Source organism: Arachis ipaensis, chromosome B9 (assembly GCF_059453495.1).
Source record: "Arachis ipaensis isolate K30076 ecotype BB chromosome B9, ASM5945349v1, whole genome shotgun sequence".
NCBI lineage: Eukaryota > Viridiplantae > Streptophyta > Magnoliopsida > Fabales > Fabaceae > Arachis > Arachis ipaensis.
In genome coordinates, this window is record NC_142444.1 from 127,765,099 (window position 1) to 127,789,804 (window position 24,706).

A 24,706-nucleotide genomic window follows, 5' to 3' on the forward strand; every position below is an offset into this window, starting at 1 on the left:
AAAGGAGCCAATCCAACATTTAGAGTTCAATCATGGTGCAAGAGTCAATTTAGTGGATTCCGGAGAGTGCACAAGTATTCTAATGGTGACTTAAGACATTGTTCATTTAAGTGCAAGAGTGAAGATCAAGTAGAGGATGAGCGAAAGACTAGAGTATGGGATCCGGGCATCAATTTCAAGAGTCGACAAAGTTGGATCCTAGTTGCTAGCTTGAAGTCTTTCATGAGTTTGATGCAATCTATTTGGGACCCCGGAGGTCAAATCAAGGGCAAACTTGGTTGGAGATTCAAGGAGGAGTGGAAGCATAAGCCGCCCTAACAAGGATCTCCTCACCAAGTTCAACTTAAGGACTTTAAACCAAAGTGCTAGGTGGGAGACACCCCACCATGGTAATATCCTTCTAGCTTTTTCTCTTTTACCTTTTGTTTCATGAATAATTGGCTATATTTCTTGGTTGGTTAGATTTATTTTGATGTTTGTTAGATAATTTTAGTGAAATAATGTGTTTTTGGGAGTTTTATGATGTTTTGGGACTTGAAAACCTATTTTGGATGTCATGTTTGATGCCTTGGAGGCATAATTTTTGTTGCAGGAACAGAGACCTGTGCGTACACACAGCCTTGTTCGTCCGCACAGCTCCCCTGTTTTCCAGTTCCCGTGCGTACGCACAGCAACGTGCGCACGCACACCTTTAAACACTCCCTCTGTTCCCAGCACGCGCACAGCTTGTGCATGTGTACACTGCCCCTTTTTCCCTCTGTGTGTCCGCACACCCTGCGTGCACCCGCACACCTCCCCTGTTCTAAAAAAAACACACACTTGTGCGTGCGCATACCATTGAGCGCACGCATAGCTCTTTAGCATCCCTCTGCTCACAGCGCACGCACCCTTTGTGCGTGTGAACACAACCCATTTTCCCCCTCTGTGCGCGCGCACACTCCCTTATGTGTCCACACAGAACGCGAGAAGCCTTCTGCTCGCAGCGTCCACACGCTACTGTGCGTGCGCATACCTTTTCTTCTTCCTTGTGTGCGTCTGCACACGACCTTGTGCGTCCGCACGTGTCACTTTTCGAACGTTAATTCGAAAAGGGATCATCGCGCCCTATCAGTTCCCCAAACCCCACCATTTTCTTCTTCTCTTCTCTCTGAACCAACACCCTTCAACCCACACCATTAGCCATCACCACCGCCCACCTCACGCCACCATCGGTGACCACACCACCGTCGCCGATACATCTCTCTCTCTCTCTCTCTCTTTCTCTCTCTTTATTTTCCTCTTCCCTCTCCCACATTACCCCCATTCCCCTCTTCTCTGCGCTGCACCCTGCCACGCCTGCCAGCCCTAGCTCGCGCCTTCCAAGTTCCAACGAGCAATCGCCTGCAGTGGCGGACCTCTGTGCCGCTGCGACCACACCCCTCTTCTCCGCCCATTTCTTCTTCTTCTTCCCTCTGCATTACAGGTTCCATTTCCTTCCCTGTAACCTGCTCTTTACTGTTTCTGTTTCCTTTTCCTTCTTTAGCTGCATTTTAAATTCTGTTCTAGTAACTAGGTGGCATTAGGTTAGATGATTTTTGTTTTCTGGATTGAATGGTTGATGTTGGCTGATTATTTCTGATTTCTCTGGATTGAATGCTACTTAGATTGAACTGTGAAGGTTGCTATATATGAACTGTGAATGCTGCTTTCTGTTTCTGCACATAACATGCCAGATTAAATGCCTAAATGGAATTTTTGATTTAACTTCTGTGTCTGATCATCATAGATTTTGAATTTTCTTCCCATTTTACATTGTTAATTCATACTTGTGCAAATTTTATGTTTATTGTGGATGCTGCCTGAGATGAATTGGTTTATGCACTCTGTATTTTTGTTGAGACATCAAACTGAACTCGAAATCTGTAGCTGTGTACAATACTAAGCTGAAAATCATTTTGTTTGATGCATTTACAAGTGCATAGCATGCTAATTGGCTGCATTATGTATTGGCTGCCATTTCTTTCTACTTCAACACCAAACTAGCTTTAAACTTACAATTTTAAAATCTGTTTGGTGCCTTTAGTAGCAGTACATACAATGTTTGTTGAGTGAATTGACTAGGTGCTTATTCACATGTCTTTAACATCAATGATCATGTACGGCAACTTGTCCTTTACAAATCTTTTTGAGAAATGCAATCTGATTTTGGTCAATTGTTGCTTTTAGGACAAAGATATGGTTCTATGATCATTTTATCACTTTTTTCGTGAATAGGCAAGTGCTTTAATTGTCAAATTGTTATTGCCTTTTATGCCAAGTTTTGCAAAGTCTTCCAATTTCAAATGCAAAATTGCAATAATCAATTTCTCTCAAGTCAATTGACTTCCATCGCACACCTAAGTCATATATGTTCTTCGGTTGTTGTTTATCCTCTTTTTTGTTACTTAGATTGCTTGATTGTGGGAACATGCACTCTTATTGAGCATTTCACTGCTTCTTACATGTTTTTCCTAAATGGAATGTTTATTTACCTTATTGGCTCTTACTAGACTTGTTTGACTCTTTTCTCTTTGTTTTGTGATTCTTAATCGTTTCTCCTAAGTTGTATTCATTTTTTTTCTTTTTCAGGATGACGCGCAAAGGAAACGAGAAAGCCAATCCTTTGGCTCGCTCTCTTCCCGCGCCTCCGAGTACTTTACCGGATACATTCATCAATGCAGAAGCCCAAGAACAGTACAAGAAAGTGAAATCAAAAGTATTTCACTACAAGAGGAAACTGAACTTACCAGAGAAATATGCGGACCAAATTTTGAATAGATTAAATTTTTACCATTGGAAATTCGTAGAATTCGATCTGGTGGAAGTTAATGAACACCAGGTTAAGGAATTCTATGCAAATATCCTAAAGAGGGACGCCCCAACTGTTTTTCTGAGAGGTGTCACTCTGGACACCTCTGATCACGCTTTAGAGGCTCTCCTACAGATTCCGCATATTCCTCCGGCCCGTGACGCTTACCCTCGGATAGTGAAGGAATTGTTATCTGGAAAGCTGTCATTGGATGTTGTCCTAAAGAAGATTGGCACACCTGATGCCAGATGGGAGTACAGCAGGGGAGAAAATGCGGTCCCACAGAGCATCGCGTGCACTGATCTCAATCCAAAGGCGAGGATCTGGCAACAGATCATCGCTGACTACATTCTACCGAGCACGCATGCCACGCACATTAGGGTCCGTGTGGCAGTTTTGTTATGGGCTATTCTAGAGGGGAAGAGGATCTCTGTTCTTCCCCTTATTAGAGATTCGATGTGGAAGGTGACGCAACAACAGAAGTACAACATCCCTTTCCCGTCGTTGATCACCAGATTAGCTGCTCTATCTGGAGTGGAGAGACGTCCAACAGACCGGACGTCTGTCCTCATCAGCAAACAGCCATTCCTGCCATACGGCGACTATGAGGGACCACCACAAATGAAGAGGAAGACCACTGAACCATCATCCTCAGCAGAGCCTTCAGCACCTCCAGCACCTCCTGTGCCCACACCCCGACTTCAGACACCCTATGAGCTGGGTCGGGAGATCTTGAAGACTCTCCACCGTTTTGAGCACCGCAACGCTCGCTGCTTCCAGTGGATTGTGGCGAAGTTCGAGGGTCGAGATCTTGGGCCACCTCCTTCAGATACACCAGAGCATAAGCCCGAGACTAAGGAGCCAGCACCGGAAGAGCCAGCAGCTGAAGCTGGCCAGACAGTCGAGCCCCATGAGCAGACAGCGACAAAGACCACTGTTGAGGAGTCTACAGTTCAGATAGCAGCAGAGTCTATAGTTCAGATAGTTGAGGAGCTGGCATCTGTAGCCGAGCCGAGAGCTGAGACAGCAGCAGAGCCAGCTGGCCAAGCATTTGAGGAGCCAACCGCTGGAGCTGAGCATAGAGCTGAGCCCACCATACAGCCGTCCAGCGCCATTATTGTGTATCACCATCACCACCACCCACCACCGCCAGACAATGGAGCTTCCCAGAGTTGATCATCCCGGTCTGACTTTTGGCACGGAGGACCGTGCATCATCTAAGTGTGAGGGAGGATCTACTATTTTTAGGTGTAAATATTCTCTCTTGAACACTTGTCATTTAGTTTACTTTAGTTTTACTATGCTTTGGTAGATATTTTCGTCACGTTACTTTACTTTTTGCTATATATATATATATATATATATATAGTCATTTCTAGTTATGTCTAGTATTGCATTTTCATTTTGGTATATACTTACATATTGCACTTTATAGTATTTAGTACATAGTATAGATATGAATTTTGATTGGATGATGTGAATAATTGTTTTCAAATTTGCTTGAATGATTTTATGGAACATAGAAGAGTAAAGAACAAATGCCTTGTGAGCTTTTGAGCTATATTGAGTGGTTACACATTTTAACCGCTATTTTTGTTCATTGTGTGTTATATCTCTTTTATGATTGGAATCTTGTTTTTACTTGATTTTTTATTTCCAATGATTGATGTTTTGAATTGCATTGAGCATGATTGAGGCCATCTTTGTTTAAAGCTTACTTTGCCCATATAGCCTACCCTTTGCATCTACCATTGTTAACCCCCTTTGAGCTTTATTTGCCCCATTGTTCTTGATACTAGCACATCACAACCTTAAGCGGAAAACCATGAATTACCTTGGATTGTATCCTTGATTAGCTTAGGTTGAGGAGTGTGTTACATTTAAGTGTGGGGGAATTTACGGGAAACATTGGTAGTGAAAGAAAATGTTTAATTTGGGTATTCATTGAAAATTTTGGAAAATGGGAACATTCATGTATGAACTACTAAACCATATGCAACTTTTACTTCCGAAAAAAAAATCATCATCATAAAAAAGGGTGCAAAAGTCATCCTAAAGAATAAAGAAATGAATAAAGAAATGCATATGTGATGTGGATGGAAAAGGCATACATGAATGTTAGTGAACAAGAAATGATAGAAGGTTAGGATTGCATTTTGTTTTGAATTGGTTGATATAGGTTGAGTTGGGAACTTAAACTACTCAAGGATTCAATCATTTAGTCCACTTGGCGATATCTATCCCACCCTACCCTAACCCCATTACAACCATATGAAGTCCTCATGATAATTGCATTCATGCATCACTTGTTTATTGATTGTTAGATGAAAAGCAAAACCTTGAAAGCATGATTGGAAGGAGACTTAAGTGAATTGACCCTAAACACCGAGTGATTAGAGTGTATACACACCTAGTGAGGGTTCAATTACTCAATTCTATGTTTCCATACCTCTTGTCATGCATTCTTGCAAGTTGCTTCATTCTGATGACTTGAATCAATTCTTTAGATCTTGCTTGCATTGAACTATTTCCTTACTTAGCCCTAAATGTCTATACTCTTGCTTGGGAATTTATTTGTTTGTCTTCACCAATTTCATAGGACATTATAGATAGATAGATATATAGTATATACATACTTGCATGCATATAGATAGTTGCATTTAATAAGTTGATTACCCCTTTTGATCATTCTCCTTGTTTGGTTTAGTATGAGGACATGCTATTGTTTAAGTGTGGGGGAATTGATGAGTCCATATTTTCTGATATATTTTGACTTGATTTGAATGGATTCTAGCACATGAACTCACACTTAAGCACCAAAATAGCATACTTTTGTGTTTGATCCCTAATTTGACACCAAATATGAAAACATGTGTTTTAATGCTTAGATTAGTGATTTTTAATTCCACTTTGATGTCATTCGATGCCGTGATAAGTTTGTTGAGTGATTTCAGGTCATTTAGGCAAGAATGGATAGCCAAAAGTGGAAGGAAGCATGTACAAGGGAGAAAACATGAAAAAAACAAGAAAAAACACACACAGAGAAGTGTGCGTGCGCACAACCCCGCGTGTGTGCGCACAAGAATGAATTTCCATGTGTGCGTGCACACGAGTACCTGGGCGTACGCACAGGTCAACTTTCGGCCAAGTGTGCGTACGCACACATCTGTGCATCTGCACAGGTCCCTGCACGTGATTGCATTAATGAAACATGTGCTTCGTGATTTCTAAGGCCTCTTGGCCCATTTTGGAGGGCTAGAATGCTGTTTTAGAGTGCTATATGAAGGATAATTCAACACATATCAAGGGGGAGATTGAAGCTCATTTTTTACATAGTTTTACATAGCAATTAGGAGTAGGAGTAGTGTAGATAGTAGAATTCTCTCTTAGGGTTTCATTTCCATTTCCATTGTAGCATTTTATAGCAAGTTTTGATCTTTGATTTTGCTTCCTTAATTGTAAGTACTCTCAATTTCCTCTTTAATTAAAGTCTTTTTACTTTCATTTTCTTTTGGTTTAAGTTACTTTGTTCATATTTGCAATTTTGAGTTTCTTGAAGTTTTGATTGATGAATTTTATATTTCATGCTTCCTTTATGCTTGATTGCTTGTTTATGTTTGGTTTTGTTGATAGTTGGTATTAGTTTCTTAATTTTCCTTGCAATTTTCCATACTTTACTTTTATGTACACAAGGTGTTTGTGAAAATGCCAACTTTAGATTTTGAGTAGATTTTCACACCTTGACTTGAGATTAGAGTTCCTAGGATACTAGAGTCATAATGTCCAACATTTAGTGGTAATTCTTGGGGAGTTAGTTGACTCTTATTTCCATTAAAGCTAGCCTTTTATCAACTAGTTTGGTAAGTTAGTTAGGACCTATGGATTAAGGCCAATTATGCTTGCTTGACTTACTCCTCGATGTTTGGGATTAACAAAGCGAGACTAACTCATGATAATTACCATAGTTGTGGTTATGGCAATGATAATATTCCTTGGATCCTCATTCTCAAGTCAAGGCTCCTTTATGCATTTTACCATTCTCACTAGTTTTGATTTTACTTCCTTTTTGCTTGCATCAATTTCCAATTTTGAGCATTCCTTAGTTCTTTTATTTCTTAGTTCTTTTAATCTTTCGTTCTTTGATTTTACAAAACCCCTTTTTGTCATGAAAACCAAAAGTGTAGCACTCTCAATTGCATTCCTAGGGAGAACGACCCGAGGTTTAACTACTCTTGATCTCGGTTTATAATTGATTTGATAATTAAACTTTGATTGAGGATTGTTTGTTGGTCTAGACTATACTTGCAACAAGAATCTATATTTAGTGAAATTCTAACTAACAATTCTTCTCACATCAATGACTGAAGAAGAACTTCAAATTCTTTGTGTGATTGAGGTTGAAAAATTATTGCAAATGAATGGAAAAAGCTTGAAAGATTTTTCTCAAATGCCATTTCCTGATCAAGATTTGGTCTCTCAATTTTCAAATTCTATGATCATGAATGAGTTGAGTTATGATGTACATAAACTTCACGAAGAACATGCTTCAAATTTCAATAAATTGACAGACGAACAAAAATTTGTCTACCAGACAATTGTTGACACAGTTGCAAGTAAAAGACCTGGGTTGTTTTTTGTGTATGGTTTTGGTGGAACTGGAAAAACTTTTTTGTGGAAATTGTTATCTTGCTGTCTTTGTTCAGAAAGAAAAATTGTTTTGAATGTTGCTTCTAGTGGTATTGCATCTCTATTGCTTCCTGGTGGAAGGACTACACACTCATTATTTTGCTTCCCAATTGATTTGAATGAGGAATCCGTATGTAATATTAAGAAAGATAGCCAACGAGCAGAACTCATTTGTCGTGTTCTTTAATAATATGGGATGAAGCACCCATGATGAATAAATTGGCACTTGAAGCCGTTGACAGAACCTTTCAAGATTTAATAAGTTTGAATGCACCTTCATCTTGTGATATTCCTTTTGGTGGTAAGGTTGTTGTTCTTGGTGGTGATTTTAGGCAAGTGTTACCAGTTATTCCAAAAGGGACTCGTGCTGAAATAGTTATGGCCTCAATTAATTCTTTGATTCTTTGGAAATATTGTAAAGTCATGTGGTTAACAAAAAATCTTCGATTGCAAAGTGACTCTTTTGTGTCAAATTTTGACGAGGTTAAAGAATTCTCAGATTGGATTTTAAAATTGGTGAAGGTTCTTGTGGGGTTCAAAAAGAGGATGAAATTATTGTTGATATTCCAAGTGATTTGCTTATTTCTCCGACTGATAATCCTATTCAAGATATTGTTTCAGCTATATATTCAGATATTCATGTCAACCATGACAATGCTCTGTATTTTCAAGAACGTGTCATAGTTGCCCCTACTGTTGATATTGTACAGCAGATAAATGATTTTGTTGTTGATACTATTCCTGGATTAGAAAATGTTTATTTAAGTTCTGACTCTTTGTGTCAAAGTGATTATCAAAATGGGATTGAAGTTGATTGGTTGACAACTGAATTTTTAAACTAGATTACGTGTTCGGGAATACCGAAACATGTTCTTAAATTGAAAAAAGGTGCTCCTATTATTTTGCTAAGGAACATTGATCAGGAAAATGGATTGTGTAATGGAACTCGACTTATTGTTCAAGATCTTGGAGATAACATTATTGGTGCTGAGGTTGTTTCTGAAAGTAACGTTGGAGACAAAGTTTTTATTCCTCGGATGAATTTGGTACCGAGTGATCCTGGTATCCCATTCAAATTTCAGCGTCGGTAGTTTCAGTTAGTCTTTGTTTTGCAATGACTATTAATAAGAGTCAAGGAAAAACTTTATCTCTGGTTGGTATTTATCTACGATGTCCTGTTTTTTCTCATGGACAATTATATGTTGCCATATCTAGAGTGACAAAAAGATCAGGATTGAAGATATTATTGGCTAATGAAGATGATGAATGTTGCAACTCGACATCGAACGTTGTTTACAAGGAAGTTTTTCAAAAAATATAAGTTGGTAAGTGGTTTATTCAAAGTTTAATTACTTTGTCACTTCCTATATTTTTATTGAATTTTCATTAGGTTCTTATATTTTTTTTAATTGAGTTACTATACTGGTAAAACTGTAGAGACCGACTACGTAATTAAACCTTTATCAATACAAAAATTTTTGTTTCCTTTATAATTGTTTTTAGAAGGGTATATTTGTTTTCTTTTTAGTAATTGGTTGTTATATTTTTCATTCTCATAAAGTATCTTCATTTTCTTTTTTTTCCTTTTCTTTAACTTAATTAATAATAATGGCTTTTAAATTTAATATTTTTAGATCTATTTTAATTATTTCATATAGTTTAATAAATAAAAATATTTAGTATTTAAAAATGATAGTTATATTAATAAAAGATGAAGTCTGTTTAGAATTTTAATTTATTCTATAAATATTCTAAATACTAAATTTTAGTTTAATTCCAAAATTTTATTAATTCATTTTAAATACTTAAATTTAATTCATTTCTAATTGAAATTTAATTCATCATAAAATTCAATTCACTTTTATATAATTAATATAATATTGACTATTCTATTTTATTTTTGTATATTATTTTATTTTTGATTGAGTAAAAAAATATTGATGTGATAGAAAAATTTCAATCGGATTCTTTTTCAGATAAAAAGGTTATCGCTAATCCTCACTCACTTTTATGCCCTTCCAATTGCCTCACGCCTATAACCTCTTTTTCCACAGCTATCCTATTTTTCACTTTCTTACCCCATACCCTATAAACCCCTTTTCACTCCCCTTCTTATTTCAAGTGATGTTCCCGTTCTTCTTCTCAGGCAATGCATTTCATGTTTCTCAACAATTCTCGAATAGACCCAAAAAGGCTACGGTCTATATGGAAGAAGGTGGATGTCGTGGAACAATTTTGCCCTATGATTTTTACCTCTATGCTCTATAAGTTCCCTGCTGCAGCGTCCTCTCGGTTCTGATCATGGTGGCGATGAAGATCTTCTCTCTCCAATCTGGTGATGATAGAGGTGAAAATCTTCTATCAGATTAGGCAGTAGGGTTTACATTGATTTGATAATTGTTTGGGGTTACAGATCACCAAAGGCAAAAGGTTTGGTCTATACCTTCTAATGACATGATATCGTTGCCTATTTCATAGGTACTCTATTTAGATTTGTAGTTGCTTCTTCTATACCGTGTCTGTGTATACTGACTAAGATTTCTTTTTTAATGTGGAATTGAATGATGGATTAGGATAGATACTTCTTAGGGTTGCTGTTGACAATGATGATTCTATTAACTACTACTGTTCTTGATTCGAAATTCTTTTGGAGTAGGTGTGTCAGGGTTTTCTCTTCAGTTAGTTTAACTATTTTTGGAATTTGTTATTTCTGAGTTTCATATTTTGGTCCCAGGAAAAGTTGTTTTTTTTTTTGTTTTTTGTTACTGTGCGTTCTTTCATCTATGAGTTCTTATTTAAGATTGGCTATATCATGTCTTTGCTTGTGGTGCTTCTGGGTGATGGATGCAGGAAATGAAATCTTTGTGGTATCAACTGATTCACAACAAAGACTTCATAACATGATTCCTTGGAAAAAATGCTGGAAAATAACCATTAAGGTGAGTAGGATGTGGAGTTTATGTGATCCTAGAGAGGAGGCTAAGGAATCTACTTTCCTTCAGCTTGTGGTGATGGATAAAATAGTTAGTTATTATATATGTTTTGAGACTTTTTTTTAATGAGTGAGTTATCATATATGTTTTGAGACTTTTGTAAAATTTAAAAGTTTACTTTCTGGGGTCAGATTAAGTATATTTAAGTTTGTTTTGTTTTGAGCTGAATCAAATATTTGAATAGAACGTTTTTCATGTCTAGAAGAAGCTATATGAAATGTGGGAAATCGTATTTCATAGCTTTACGAATTCAAAGGTTTTTTTTGTAGTTATTGATTTGAAGTTTTTCTTAGTTTTTTGGTATGTATAATCTTATCTATGTAAACTAATATATGTATACTGCTTGATAGAATGTCTATGCGAATAATTTGAAAGCTAAATTTAATGCTATAGATCTTTACAAAATATATTTATAAATCAGAAATAGAAATCAATCTCAAGTTTTGGTAAAAGAATCAAAATATAGTTTTAAATTTTAACATTCAAATTACATAATTAAGGAAAGGTGGAGCTATAATGTTGATAGTGATGGACCTATGATCAGTTATATGTTCCTATTATATAATTGTACACAGCATGAATTGTGCTTAGACAAAATGTGTTATTTCTTTGAATTGTACTTGGTAGTCTTGGCTTCAAATTTTGTTTTACTTGTGTGTTTTTTTGTTTAAATTTCAGATCGTATTATTGCCTTTGATATTCTTGATTTTCAGCTACATGCCTTTGTAAGTTTACAAAAAATATTTTTGAGCTATATGCATTTTATATGCACTTAGTTGTTATCTATTTGGCACACCATTTGTGACTTACATCATATGCTTGAGGAAGACAATAACCCTTTGTGATGAGGCATGATATATGATGAGGCATGTTTGTACAGAACCAAGTGTTGAATATTTGGAAGTTAAATTCTTTTTATGACTATAAGACGCTTCTTGCATACGTTACTCTCATTTGGTTCTTCTTTTTATGAAAAAATAGTAATATTTTGAAAGATTTTATTTTCTAATTTGTATAATAATTAAAGAAGTGTACTAGAAGTTTTGCTTATTGTTTACTAACAAAAAATTAGTTGCTTCAATTCGTCACTTGAATTGGATGCTGCTTATTTAGTGAAGTGACATGCTTTCAAATTTCAATTTTCTATATCTTGTCATTATAAGGTTTCAAAGTTCTTTTTGTTCTATTATAAGTTTGGGTGTATTCTTTGGATCTTTGATCTTGAGTTTGAAAATGCTAAAAGTTTTTTTAAAATAAGTTAACAAGTGTGGTTTTAATTTAATCAATTTGTGTGCACTTTCTTAAAAGTAGTTGAATATAACAAGTCTTATAAAAATCCCAATTGCTAAATGTTCCGAGGGTTACCTGAAATCGGAGGTCGATCTCGGACGAGATCTTCTGTACTGGTCGGTGCTGATGTGTCCGGCCGGCGAGTGGCGGCTGGAGCTGTCGTGTCCGACTTGTTGATCTAGCTGCACTGCTGATCCTTCGTCACCGAAGGGTGGGGGGTACCTGCAAGAGACTCCGATGCTTAAGTTAGCATGGGTATTGAGCAGGTTTTTAGTAGAATCAGAGTATGAGTTATACTTAGGTGCTCCAATGTATTTATAGTAGTGCGGGCTGACCTTTCTGATAAGATAAGTTAGTTATCTTATATTATCTTATCTTATCTTATTTTGAGTGAAGTCAGCTTATCTTCAAGGGAACCGCCTTTATCTCTATAGGCTTGGATTGCCTTTGGATTTGGGTCATGTTCCTTTATTTGGGCCCTTTATTGGGCTTTCCTGTCGATTTGGCCGGCCTCTTTGAGAAGAGGTCGGTCGCTTTGTCACTGAACATCTCGGGTCGGATAGCTCGACCCAGGGTGTGAACAGTGCCCCTGCTCGAGCTTGGTCTTTCCTTTTGAGGTCGAGTCTTAGACTTCGGTCCTTCTCTGGTGAAGCCGAACTCGAGCATTTGTCGACTTCTTTCTTTTGTAGAATTTTTGAATGTGGAACGTTTTCCTCTGAAAGCGCGCGCTTTTATAATAGCGTTCTGTTCTTGGGAACGTGCGAGGGTTTAATACCTTCATCAATTGGTTTTAATTGCCTCGTTCCCTTGGCTTTTATTTTTGAATTTTACGATCAAAAAATGGTTTCTCTTCTTCGTCTTTCTTCGTAACTTCTCCCTTCACTCTCTCACTTTCTGTTTTCGCCTGCATTTTGCCTTTTCTTGCGCTGCAGCATCATTTGGCGATTCTCTGGGTGATTCAATCTTTCCATCTTCAATCTCCTTTGAATCTTGTTTCTTTGTTCAGGTTGGTTTTTCTTCCTTTCTCTTTTTCACGTCATTTTCTTGTCTGATTTTGAGAAAGTTTTGATTTTGCTTGGAGAAAGTTTGGATCTTTCTGCTTTTGCTGTGCCTGATTGCTGTTGTAATGTGTGTTCTGGGAGTTTCTTTGCCCTTTTGCATGAATCTTTTCGTCTTTTCTGTTGCTTGATGCTCTTAGGGCTTTTGCATGTTATCACCATTTCTGTTTGTGCTTTTGATGATGATTTTGTTTGATTGAAAAAAGGTTGTGCCTTTGACGATTTTCGCTTGGCGTGTTTGATGTTGTCGATGCTTTTTGCTAATAGACTGTAAAAAGATAGTGGCTTTGATGACTTTTTGTGTTTTGTCTTTCTCCTATGGAAATGTTTGCTGTCTAAAATATTCTTTTCATGTTTGAGAGATGCCGGGACGTAAGCTGTAGATTTTTCCTGAAACCTTACTTTGTTACTGCCTCCAAAGGATGCCCCAGGACTTTGGTTTGAGTCTTGGGGTTTTCCTTTTCTGTTTGTTCTTCTGTATTATATTAGTCGAGTTGTTTTACCCTTCGTCCGAGATGTTTTTTAGTAATCCACTCTTCTTTTCTTATTGTAGGATTAGTTGGCCTCATGTCTTCTCGCAATAACATTGTAGAGATGTCTTCTAAAGTTCCCGAGGGGATGTCTGATTGGCTGGACTCCCTTGTCTTAATGTGTGTCTCTGTTGTGGATGCTGAGTTTTGTGTAGAGCTGCGGAAACGTCATAGGGTTTGTGGTGGTGGTGCCCGGGAGAGAGATTATGAGCTTGTGGCGCCCGACTCTGACGAGAGGGTTTGCTTTCCTACTTCTGTCGAGGGAGAGCATCCCTTTTTCTACGCCTATGAATATTTCTTCAGCCAGTTGGACATTACTTTTCCTTTTACTACTTTCGAGACCGATTTGTTGTGGTCGTGTAACATTGCTCCATCCCAGCTTCATCCGAATTCCTGGGGTTTTATCAAGATTTTTCAGCTACTTTGCCAAGAGTTAGGCATAACACCTTCTCAAACTCTTTTTCTCTATCTTTTTGTTTCTGCCAAGCCTGGAGGTTCTTCCAAAAAGAAAGCTTCCTGGGTTTCTTTCAGGTCGGCCCAGGGGCATAAAGTTTTTGCCATGTACGATGAGTCTTTTAAAGATTTTAAGAATTATTTCTTCCGAGTTCGTGCTGTTGAGGGGGCCCGCCCCTTTTTTCTTGATGAAAATGATGAGCCTGCCTTTCCTCTAGAATAGCAAAAGAATGTGAGAGTGTCTCGCTATACATGGGAGATGCTTGACGAGGTTGAGCGGGCTTTTGTAATTGTTCTTGAAGATTTATGGGGGGAACCACCCCATCTTGATACAAAAAGATTTTTGAGTGATCCATCTTTGGTTCGAACTGCTTTGGGTACTGTCTGACTTGTTTCTATACTTGCTTTTTAGTTTTGCTTCTTCTTTTTGTGATTGTAACCCATTACTGTGGTCGATTCTATATTTTCAGAGATGTCAAAAAATAACGATTCCATGAAGGCCTACAAGAAAGCAAAGAAGGCTGTAGCTGCTCAAAGTATCTCGGCCAAGGTGGCGGGAGAGGGATCTTCTCAAGATCCGGTGAAGCCGCCCGTGCCGAGTTCTCCTGGGCTGAGGAAGGTAATTCCCACTCCTTGGGTTCGCCTGGCCGAGCCTCCACAGTCTTCTGCTGCTACTTCTGGTGCTCCTCCCAACAGGAAACAAAAAACAATTGAGCCTTTCAACCTTGATGCCCCTGATTTTAACGTGGTCGAGTTCGTAGATCAGCAGATCGGTCCATACGGTGTCCTCCCTATGGATGATGTATCACTCCTTCGTCATTTGGATTTTATAACTCGGAGTAGTGTAAAAATGGCACATATGGGAGCTGCCTTGTACCGAACAGCTCAAAATCTTCCTCTCTATGCCACCAAAGCCTTCATGGAGGAGGCAAAACAGGAGTTCGATCGGATGAAGGGGTTGAAGGAGGAGCTCGAGGTGAAGGTGGCTAAACTGGAGAAGGATCTGGAGAATGAGAAGGCGAGTTCCCTTGCTCTGGTGGCTTCTGTGCGGTTGGCCGAGGACACGGCATTGAGGCATAAAGACAGCTACGTCACATCCTATCGGGAGGGAATGCGTTTGAAGGGGGAGTTGGAGAACGCCCGAGCTGATTATTCTGAGCTTCAGGGTCATCTTGTTGGCAGTGTGAATGCTACTTACGAGAACCTGAAGGAGCAGGTTTGAATTATTGCTCCCGAGGCCGACCTTACTCTTTTTAGCCTGGATAATGTTGTGAGGGATGGTAAGATTGTCCCTGATGACCAGGATGATGACGATATCGAGCCTCCCCCTGTACCTTCTGTCAAAGTGTCAACTTCTACTGTTCCTCCAGGTAAGGTCGGTCATTCCGTTTCTGATCCGGACTGTCAGATCTTGAACCGGGATGATGGTACCGTAGATGCTGTGCCTATTCAGACTCGCCCTCCTTCTCCCCGTACTGATGCTACCGAGAAGGCTCCCGATCTTAGCTAATTTTTCTTGGATGTTTGTGTAGATAGCCCGACTTGTGGGCTTTTAAACTCTTTATTTTGTAATTTGAATATTTTGCTGACTGTTGATACTCCTTCTGGTTACTTGTTTAGCAACTTTTTATTTTGAAAAAATAACAAGTAGCTTTCAAGCTTTGGGCCTGATCCTGAAGCTTGTTTATAATATTGTATTTCATATCATGCTTGTTTGCACTTGTCTTGGCACCTTTATGGGTTTTGAGAATGCTGAAGCATTGCTGCTCGGCCTCTTTGGATTGCTTTGTACTTATTGCTTGTAGCTTGGATCCTTTGAGGTTGTGGATGTGTGGATCCAACTTGTATTTCGGTTTTCTGGCTCTTACTTGTATTTATTTCTGGCAATCCATAACCGATTTCTTTACGTTGGTCCTCTTTCCAGTTATTTTTGTAGTCCTCTTTTTTGGACCTTTGTCAGGTCTCTTTCAGGGACTACTTTTATAACTTGCTTGTTGTAGGAGACCGACTTCTTTGCGTCGTTCTTTTCCAAGTTATTTTTGTAATCCTCTTTTTTGGACCCTTGTCAGGTCTCTTTCAGGGATAACTTTTATAACTTGTCCGTTGTAGGAGACCGACTTCTTTATGTCGATCTCTTCTAAGTAATTTTGTAATCCTCTTTCTTGGACCTTTGTCAGGTCTCTTTCAGGGATTACTTTTATAACTTGTCCATTGTAGGAGACCGACTTCTTTATGTCGATCTCTTCTAAGTTATTTTGTAATCCTCTTTCTTGGACCTTTATCAGATCTCTTTCAGGGATTACTTTTATAACTTGTTTTTCGTAGGAGACCGACTTCTTTATGTCGATCTCTTCTAAGTTATTTTGTAATCATCTTTCTTGGACCTTTGTCAGATCTCTTTCAGGGATTACTTTTATAACTTGTTTTTCGTAGGAGACTGACTTCATCATGTCGATCTCTTCTAAGTTATAGCAATTCCTCTTTTATAGGGTTGGCCAGACCTCTTTCCAGGGATTTGCTGATAACTTGGGTTGACTTGGTCCGACTTCTTAACGTCGGCCAGTCTTTAAGTTATTATTTAGCAATCCATAAGACCTCGTCAGGTTCTTTTTCCGGATCACTTTCGATAACTTCTTGCATTATTCTGTGTTCATCTTTGCCAATTTGTAGAAAGTGGTTTCTATCTTTGTTTGGTTGACCTTTAGATGAATCGCGTTTTCATCTCTATTGGTCTTTATCGTGATCGTGCAGTGAATCTGTTTTTCACTTTCTACCGATCTGTTGCTTTATAATCGGACGATGAATGCTTCAGATTAATGCGTCTTGAGAATTTGTAGAATATCTAAAATATATTTTATTTAAAAGAAAGTGCAAATATATACATGTGGGAGTTTTTCATCCCTGTAAGTCGGATAGTTTGTAGGTCTTAGCTTGGTACCTCATTAAAAAACCTTTTCAGGAAAAAGAGTGTACCTTATACCAAGATCCTTTATCATTCCTAACTATAGTACCTTCTTAGGTTGCAGGCGTGCCACGATCAGGGAAGCTCTCATCCATCGAGTTCGGACAGTCTATAGTAGCCCTTCCCAAGTACTTCTATGACTCGGTAGGGTCCTTTCCAGTTTGCTGCCAGCTTTCTTTCTCCAGGTCGAGTTGTTCTGATATCATTTCGGATTAGAGTGAGGTCATTTTCTGTGAAACCTCGCGGCACTACATTTTGATTGTATCTCGAAGCCATTCGACGTTTTAATGCTTCTTCCCTGATCCGAGCTCTTTCCTAGACTTCCGGGAGTAGGTCGAGTTCTTCCCTTTGCATTTGGGAGTTGGCTTCTTCATTGTAGTGTACTACTCTAGGCGACCCTTCTTCAATTTCTATCGGGATCATTGCCTCCACTCCATATGCTAGTCGGAAGGGTGATTCCTTTGTGGTGGAATGTGGCATTGTCCGATATGCCCATAGGACTTGTGGGAGTTCCTCAGCCCAAGCTCCTTTTGCATCCTGTAATCTCCATTTTAACCCGGCCAATATGACTTTGTTGGTAGCTTCAGCTTTTCCATTGGCTTGGGGATGTTCGACGGAGGTGAACTGGTGCTTTATGTTCAAATCGGCTGCTAATTTCTGAAGCCTGCATCTGTGAATTGGGTGCCATTGTCTGTGGTGATGGAGTATGGGACCCCGAACCTTGTGACAATGTTTCTATATAGGAATTTTTGACTTCTTTGAGCAGTAGCATTAGCTAGGGGTTCTGCCTCGATCCACTTTGTAAAGTAGTCTACCCCTACTATGAGGAATTTTACTTGTCCCGATCCCTGAGGAAAGGGTCCGAGAAGGTCGAGTCCCCATTTTGCAAATGGCCAAGGTGAGGTTACGCTGATGAGCTCTTCTGGCGGGGCGATGTGAAAGTTGGCATGTTTCTGGCATGGTGGGCATGCCCTTACAAATTCTGTAGCTTCCTTTTGTAGAGTTGGCCAATAAAATCCCGCCCAGAGTACTTTTTTGGTGAGAGCTTGTGCTCCGAGATGATTACCACAAATGCCACTGTGTACTTCCTCTAAAACTTCCCTTGTGTTGGAGGTCGGCACACATTTTAATAGTGGTATTAAAATCCCTCTTTTATATAGGGTGTTGTTTATGATAGTATAGTACCGAGCCTCCCGTTTTAACCTCTTTGCCTCCTTTTCATCTGTGGGGAGTGTTTCTGTTTTGAGGTAGTTAATTATGGGGGTCATCCATCCTTGATCCTGACCTGTTATGGCTAGGACTTTTTCCTCTTCCGAGACTGACGGGTTCTGTAGCATTTCCTGGATGAGGCTTCTATTGTTGCCCTCTGGTTTGATGCTGGCTAGCTTTGAGAGTGCGTCAGCTCGGGCATTTTGTTCGCGGGGTATGTGGTGGATCTTATATTCCCCGAGTTATCCGAGCTGTTCCCTGGTCTTACCCAAATACTTTCTCATGGTGGGATCTTTGGCTTGGTAGCTCCCTGTTATTTGTGAGGTAACTATTTGTGAATCGCTGAAAATGTTGAGTCTTTGAGCTCCCACCTCCTTAGCCAGCTTCAAACCAGCTTGTAACGCTTCATATTCCGCCTGGTTGTTTAAGGCCGGGAACCCAAATTTGAGGGAAAGCTCAACTTGGGTTCCTTGGTTGCTTTCTATTATCACACCTGCACCGCTTCTAGTCTTATTCGAAGACCCGTCTACGTAGAGATTCCATTCTGTGGGGGTTTCCAGGGTATCTGTGAATTCTGCAATGAAGTCGGCCAAGTAATGTGATTTGATGGCTGTCCGAGCTTCATATTGGAGGTCGAACTCTGATAACTTGACTGTCCATTGTAAAATTCTACCTGCTAGATCTGTTTTCTGCAATATCTCTTTTATGGGCTGGTCAGTCCGAACTTTAATGGTGTGAGCCTGGAAGTACGGGCGAAGTCGTTGAGATGTCAGTATGGGAGTATAGGCGAACTTTTCTATTTTTTGGTAGTTCATCTCGGATCCCTGCAGTGCTTTACTAATGAAGTATACAGGTTGTTGCCCTTTGTCATCCTCTCGAACCAGTGCTGAGGCTACTGCCCGACTTCCTACCGCAAGGTACAATACAAGTGGTTCTTCCTCTCGTGGTTGAGTTAGGATAGGTGGTCGTCCCAGGAAACTTTTGAAATCCTAGAAGGCTTGTTCGCATTCCATTGTCCATTTGAACTTCTTTTCCTTAAAGTGGCATAGAAGGGGAGAGATCTTATCGCTGATCCCGCTAAGAATCTAGATAAGGCTGCCAATCTCCCGTTGAGTTGTTGTACCTCTCTGACACAAGTTGAGCTCTTCATGTTGAGTATGGCCTGGCATTTGTCTGGATTTGCTTCAATTCCTCTTTGTGTGAGTATGAAACCTAAGAATTTTCCCGCTTCTACTGCAAAGGTGCATTTTGCGGGATTGAGTCGCATGTCATGCTTCCTTATAGTGTCGAACACTTGAGCCAAGTCGGACAATAATGTCTCTTTGCTTTGTGTCTTTATTAACATGTCGTCCACGTAGACTTCCATGATTTTTCCGATATGATCTGAAAAGACTTTATTCATTAGCCTTTGATAAGTAGCTCCCGCATTCTTGAGACCGAAAGGCATCACAATGTAGCAGTAATTTACTTTTGGTGTCAAAAATGAGGTCTTTTCTTAATCTGGTGGATACATGGGGATTTGGTTGTATCCGGAATATGCATCCATAAATGAGAGGTATCTATATCCGGATGAAGCATCTACCAGAGCGTCGATACTTGGGAGTGGGTAAGAATCTTTTGGGCAGGCTTTGTTGAGATCGGTGTAGTCGGTGCACATTCGCCACTTCCCATTTGATTTTTTCACCAAGACGATGTTAGCTAGCCATAGTAGGTACTTGACTTCTCTTATGAATCCTGCCTCCAGTAGTACTTGTACCTGTTCTTCCACAGCTTGGGATCGTTCTGGCCCAAGTTTTCTTCGTCTCTGCTGTACCGGCCGAGATCCTGGATAGACCGCCAACTTGTGACACATTAGCTTGGGGTCTATGCCTGGCATATCTGCAGCTTTCCATGCGAAGAGATCGACATTATCTCGTAAGAACTGTACTAGTAATTCTTTTGCGTCTCCTTTCAGGATCGTGCCAATATTAGTTGTTTTGTCTGAGGTGTCTCCGATCTGAACTTTCTCTATTTCTCCTTCAGGCTGTGGACGGAGTTCTTCTTGTCTCTGAACTCCACCAAGCTCAATTGTATGGAACTCTTCTCCTCTGCCTCTGAGGTTTAGACTTTCGTTATAACAGCAGCGTGCCATCTTTTGATCTGCTTTTATCGTAGCTATCCCTTCTGTAGTTGGGAATTTCATGCATAGATGTGGAGTTGAGACTATTGCGCCGAGTTGATTTAGTGTTGTCCGACCTATTAGGGCATTGTAGGCTAAACTCACCTCGACCACGATGTAGTCTATCTTGAGTGTTCTGGATTGGTTTACTTTTCCGAAGGTTGTATGTAGTGACACGTATCCCAGTGGTTGTACTGGGGTATCTCCCAGTCCGAACAGGCTGTTCGGGTATGCTCTAAGCTCCTTTTCTTCTAAGCCGAGCTTGTCGAAGGCAGTTTTGAATAAGATGTCGGCGGAGCTCCCTTGGTCTATTAATGTGCAGTGGAGATTGGCGTTTTCCAGTATGATGGTGATGATCATGGGATCATCGTGTCCTGAGATGATACCGGATGCGTCTTCTTTGGTGAATGTGATTGCAGGGATGTCAGGTGCTTCCTCCTTTCCTTCGACATGATATACTTCTTTGAGATATCTTTTGCGGGATGATTTGGAGATTCCTCCTCCTGCAAATCCTCCATGTATCATATGGACATGTCTTTCTGGCGTACGAGGTGATCGCTCGATTCGTCTGACATCTTCATCCCTTCTTCTCTTTCTTTGCTCATTATCTCGGGTGGCCAGAAACCGATCTAGTTATCCTTCTCTCACTAATTTTTCTATGACGTTTTTTAAGTCGAAGCATTCGTTGGTGGAATGCCCTCGGACTCGATGATATTCACAGTATTCGTTCTGATTTCCTCCTCCTCTTTTGCCTTTGAGTGGTCGAGCTGGGGGTATCTTTTCTGTATGGCAGACTTCTTTGTAGACATCTACCAGGGATACCCTAAGAGGAGTGTAATTGTGATATTTTTTAATTTTCTCCCCTTGTTGATCTTCCTTCTTTTTGGATTCTTTATCTTTGTCTCGGTAGGAGAATCCAGATTTTGAGGTTTCTCCCAACTGAGAGTTTTCTTCCATGTTGATATATTTTTCTGCTCGCTCCTGCACCTCATCCAAAGATGTGGGATATTTCTTCGATATAGATTGGCTAAAAGGTCCCTCTCGTAGGCCATTGATGAGGCCCATGATGGCGGCCTCTGTTGGCAAGCTTTGTATGTCTAGGCATATTTTGTTGAATCTCTCCATGTAGTTGCGAAGACTTTCCCGATCTCCTTGCCTGATTCCTAGTAGACTGGGGGCGTGCTTGGCCTTGTCTTTTTGGATGGAGAATCTGGCCAGGAATTTTTTGGCTAGGTCGTCAAAGCTTGAAATGGACTTAGGAGGTAAATTTTCGAACCATCTAATTGCTGTCTTCGTGAGATTCGTTGGAAAAGCTTTGCAGCAAACAGCGTCTGAGGCGTCGGTGAGGTACATTCTGCTTTTGAAGTTACTGAGGAGATGGTTGGGATCTGTAGTGCCATCATACATAGTCATATTCGGGAGTTTAAAGTCCTTAGGAATTTTAGTTTTCATGATTTCTCTAGTGAATGGATCTTGATCTTTGCGTGAATTGTCCTCAGGGGTGGTCCGGGTAGCCTTTGCTTTGAGATCGGCTTCGAGTTGTAGGATTTTATCTTCTAACTCTCGACGTCGCCTTACCTCTCTTTGTAGATCCTTGCCAACTTCTCGTTGATGCTGGCTTTCTTTTTCAAGTTGCTTTAAATGATTTTGAAGTGCTTCTATTACTCCTGGATTTGATGAGTTTTTGTCTCCGTTAGATTCTGGAGCATCTTTTGGTGTAGCGTCCGCGTTTTTGTGCGGCATTCTGTCCTCTAGATCTGAATCGTGGTTATTGTCATGGTCGTCCACCATGGGGATGGGATGACTTCCAGGTTCCCCGGCAACGGCGCCAATGTTCCGAGGGTTACCTAAAACTGGAGGTCGATCTCGGACGAGATCTTCTGTACTGGTCGGTGCTGATGTGTCCGGCCGGCGAGTGGCGGCTGGAGCTGTCGTGTTCGACTTGTTGGTCTAGCTGCACTGCTGATCCTTCGTCACCGGAGGGTAGGGGGTACCTGCAAGAGACTCCGATGCTTAAGTTAGCATGGGTATTGAGCAGGTTTTTAGTAGAATCAGAGTATGAGTTATACCTGGGTGCTCCAGTGTATTTATAGTAGTGCAGGCTGACCTTTCTGATAAGATAAGTTAGTTATCTTATCTTATCTTATCTTATTTTGAGTTAAGTCAGCTTATCTTCAAGGGAACCGCCTTTATCTCTATAGGCTTGGATTGCCTTTGGATTTGGGTCGTGTTCCTTTATTTGGGCCCTTTATTGGGCTTTCCTGTCGATTTAGCCAACCTCTTTGAGAAGAGGTCAGATAGCCTGATCTGAAGAGGTCGGTCGCTTTGTCACTGAACATCTCGGGTCGGATAGCTCGACTCAGGGTGTGAACACTAACCAAGGTTTATGTTCTGGACTATGTTGTTTATAACTTTATATTTTATTTATTGTCACATAATATATGAAGTTGAACAATATCTTATCACAACTGATCTATAGAGGGCTAACATTTCATTTTGTTCTTTGTCCTTTGTTTTCTATTTTCATTTTGTTCTTTTTTGTTTTTTGTTTTGTACGGTAAAACCAGTTTTAAAAAGCTTTAGTCGTTTGGAATGGTCACTTAAGTTGAATAAACACTTATTTAGCCTCATTAAAAGTTCTCAAAATCATTTTTATTCTTTATGGTGAATTTTCGTTTAACTTGTCTCTCTCTCTAGAATATGACAATGTTTGAAATGTTGATATCAACTACTTTATGCTTTTTTCTCTACAAGAACATTGATCCAAAACAAAGGAATAACCAAATTTTCTAAAAAATGCTTTCCTTAGAGTTTCTAATATATATATATATATATATATATATATATATATATATATAGTCTAATCTCGCATTTAATCTATGTTGAAATTGTTTTAGAGAGATTCTTGAGTATGAATTAGAGCAAGAAATGTGTGTTTTGGAAGGGAATATCACCACCTACCGGACTATGACAACAGTAAGCAGCATAGCACTACATTAATAATGCATGTATATATGCTTGTACTGACCTACAACGTGTTTGGATTGTTAAAATAAATTTATAATTTTAAATTGTGTTATATTCAACTTATGACTTATGGTTGAATACATATGGTGACAAAAAGTAGATAAAATCATCTTATTTAGATTTAATTTTAAGCTTGAGTGGTGTATGAGAAGAAAAAATTAATGTGTTTGAGACACTGACTATTTTCAATCAGTTGCATGGTGGGGGACCATAAATTAAAATAATACATACACACATATACATGCATATAGATTCTTCTATACTACTATTACTCATTCTCATTAGTCATTATTGCATTTATGCCAAATGTATGTAGAAATTCATGAACGTTTTTTGTCCATACATACGAAGCCATTGATTTCTAATTAGAATGTATTGAACCTGAAAGTTACGAGGGCATTACCTTCACTTACTTAACTTCTCATTCACTTTCAATTTTGTATTTGGTATTTTATGTTTTTTTAGTTAGTTTTCTTTCTCACATGCAATAAGTTAAGGTTGTCAATTTCACATTAATACACAAGTTCATCTCTTGCCATTATGTCCTGGATTTTGGTGTATTCTTTGGAATTTTTATTTTGGGTTGAAAATTCTAAAAGTTCTTTAAAATAGGTGAAAAAGTGTGGTTCTCTTTTAAAGAGAAATAATTGGACCTAATTTGTGATAAAGTAGAATTTTCTTTTAGTATAAAGTAGTTTTACACGTTTATTCAGTTATGTAACGTCAAATCAGTAAAAATAATTATCTTTTCATATTGACCGTGTTAATGCACATATAAAAGAACGCATTTTATTATATGGCTGTATAATAAAAAATCAGAAAAATTTTCAAAAATCTAATAATCATTTGACAATACATTAATATTTATGAATGAATTTTATTTAAGTATTATAAAAAGATTTTAATTATTCTTTAATACTTATTTGGTTAAAATAAATAATTTTTTATCGTAAATTTTTTAATTAAATATAGAATACTTCAATTTGTGTATTAATTAGATTAATGTAACATGATCATAATTAGTTGAAGTTCGCCTTTTTTTCACTCCGATAAATGAATTTTTTTTTGTAGTATTTAATATAATTTAACTTGTTTTTTAAAATAAATTTTAAATTTATTTAAAAAAAGTAATTTAACCAATTTAATATTAAAAAATATAAATTAGACATTTTTGTCTGGATAAATTTTTGTTCTTTTAGAGAATTTTAAAAAAGTTATTGTTTGAAAATTATTAGTTTCAACTTTATTTAATTTATGAAAGACTTAATTTTTAACGTATATATTAAAAATTTTGTTAGAAGAACGAAAGAATTAATTTGTCTAAGAAGAATTATATAAATTTTATAATAAAAATCTATTACATATTAAAGTAGTCTATTTAAAAATACTCATTTCAATATTTAATTAACGAAGAAAAAGAAAGTTGTGTGGTACTTTTTTTGTCTTATGTTTTGTGAGTTGTAGATTGAAGAGATAAATCTTAGCAACAGAAACTTTTCGCCTGTACATTGCA

At 38.6% G+C, this 24,706-nt stretch overlaps 2 protein-coding genes across 2 annotated transcripts; both read left to right on the top strand.

Annotated features, from left to right (window-relative positions):
- The first annotated feature begins 7,184 nt into the window (after nt 1-7,184).
- LOC148546268 (uncharacterized) lies at nt 7,185-7,700 on the top strand. The gene has a single exon (XM_088499165.1). It carries the CDS (start codon nt 7,185-7,187, stop codon nt 7,698-7,700), a length of 516 nt encoding a protein of 171 aa, XP_088355291.1.
- Nucleotides 7,701-7,720: 20 nt separating this feature from the next.
- Nucleotides 7,721-10,004, top strand: LOC107615841 (uncharacterized). Its single transcript, XM_016317862.1, has 6 exons — nt 7,721-7,928; nt 8,036-8,268; nt 8,356-8,575; nt 9,660-9,712; nt 9,796-9,848; nt 9,992-10,004. The coding sequence occupies exons 1-6, from the start codon at nt 7,721-7,723 to the stop codon at nt 10,002-10,004; spliced, it is 780 nt and encodes a 259-aa protein (XP_016173348.1).
- Nucleotides 10,005-24,706: the final 14,702 nt, after the last annotated feature.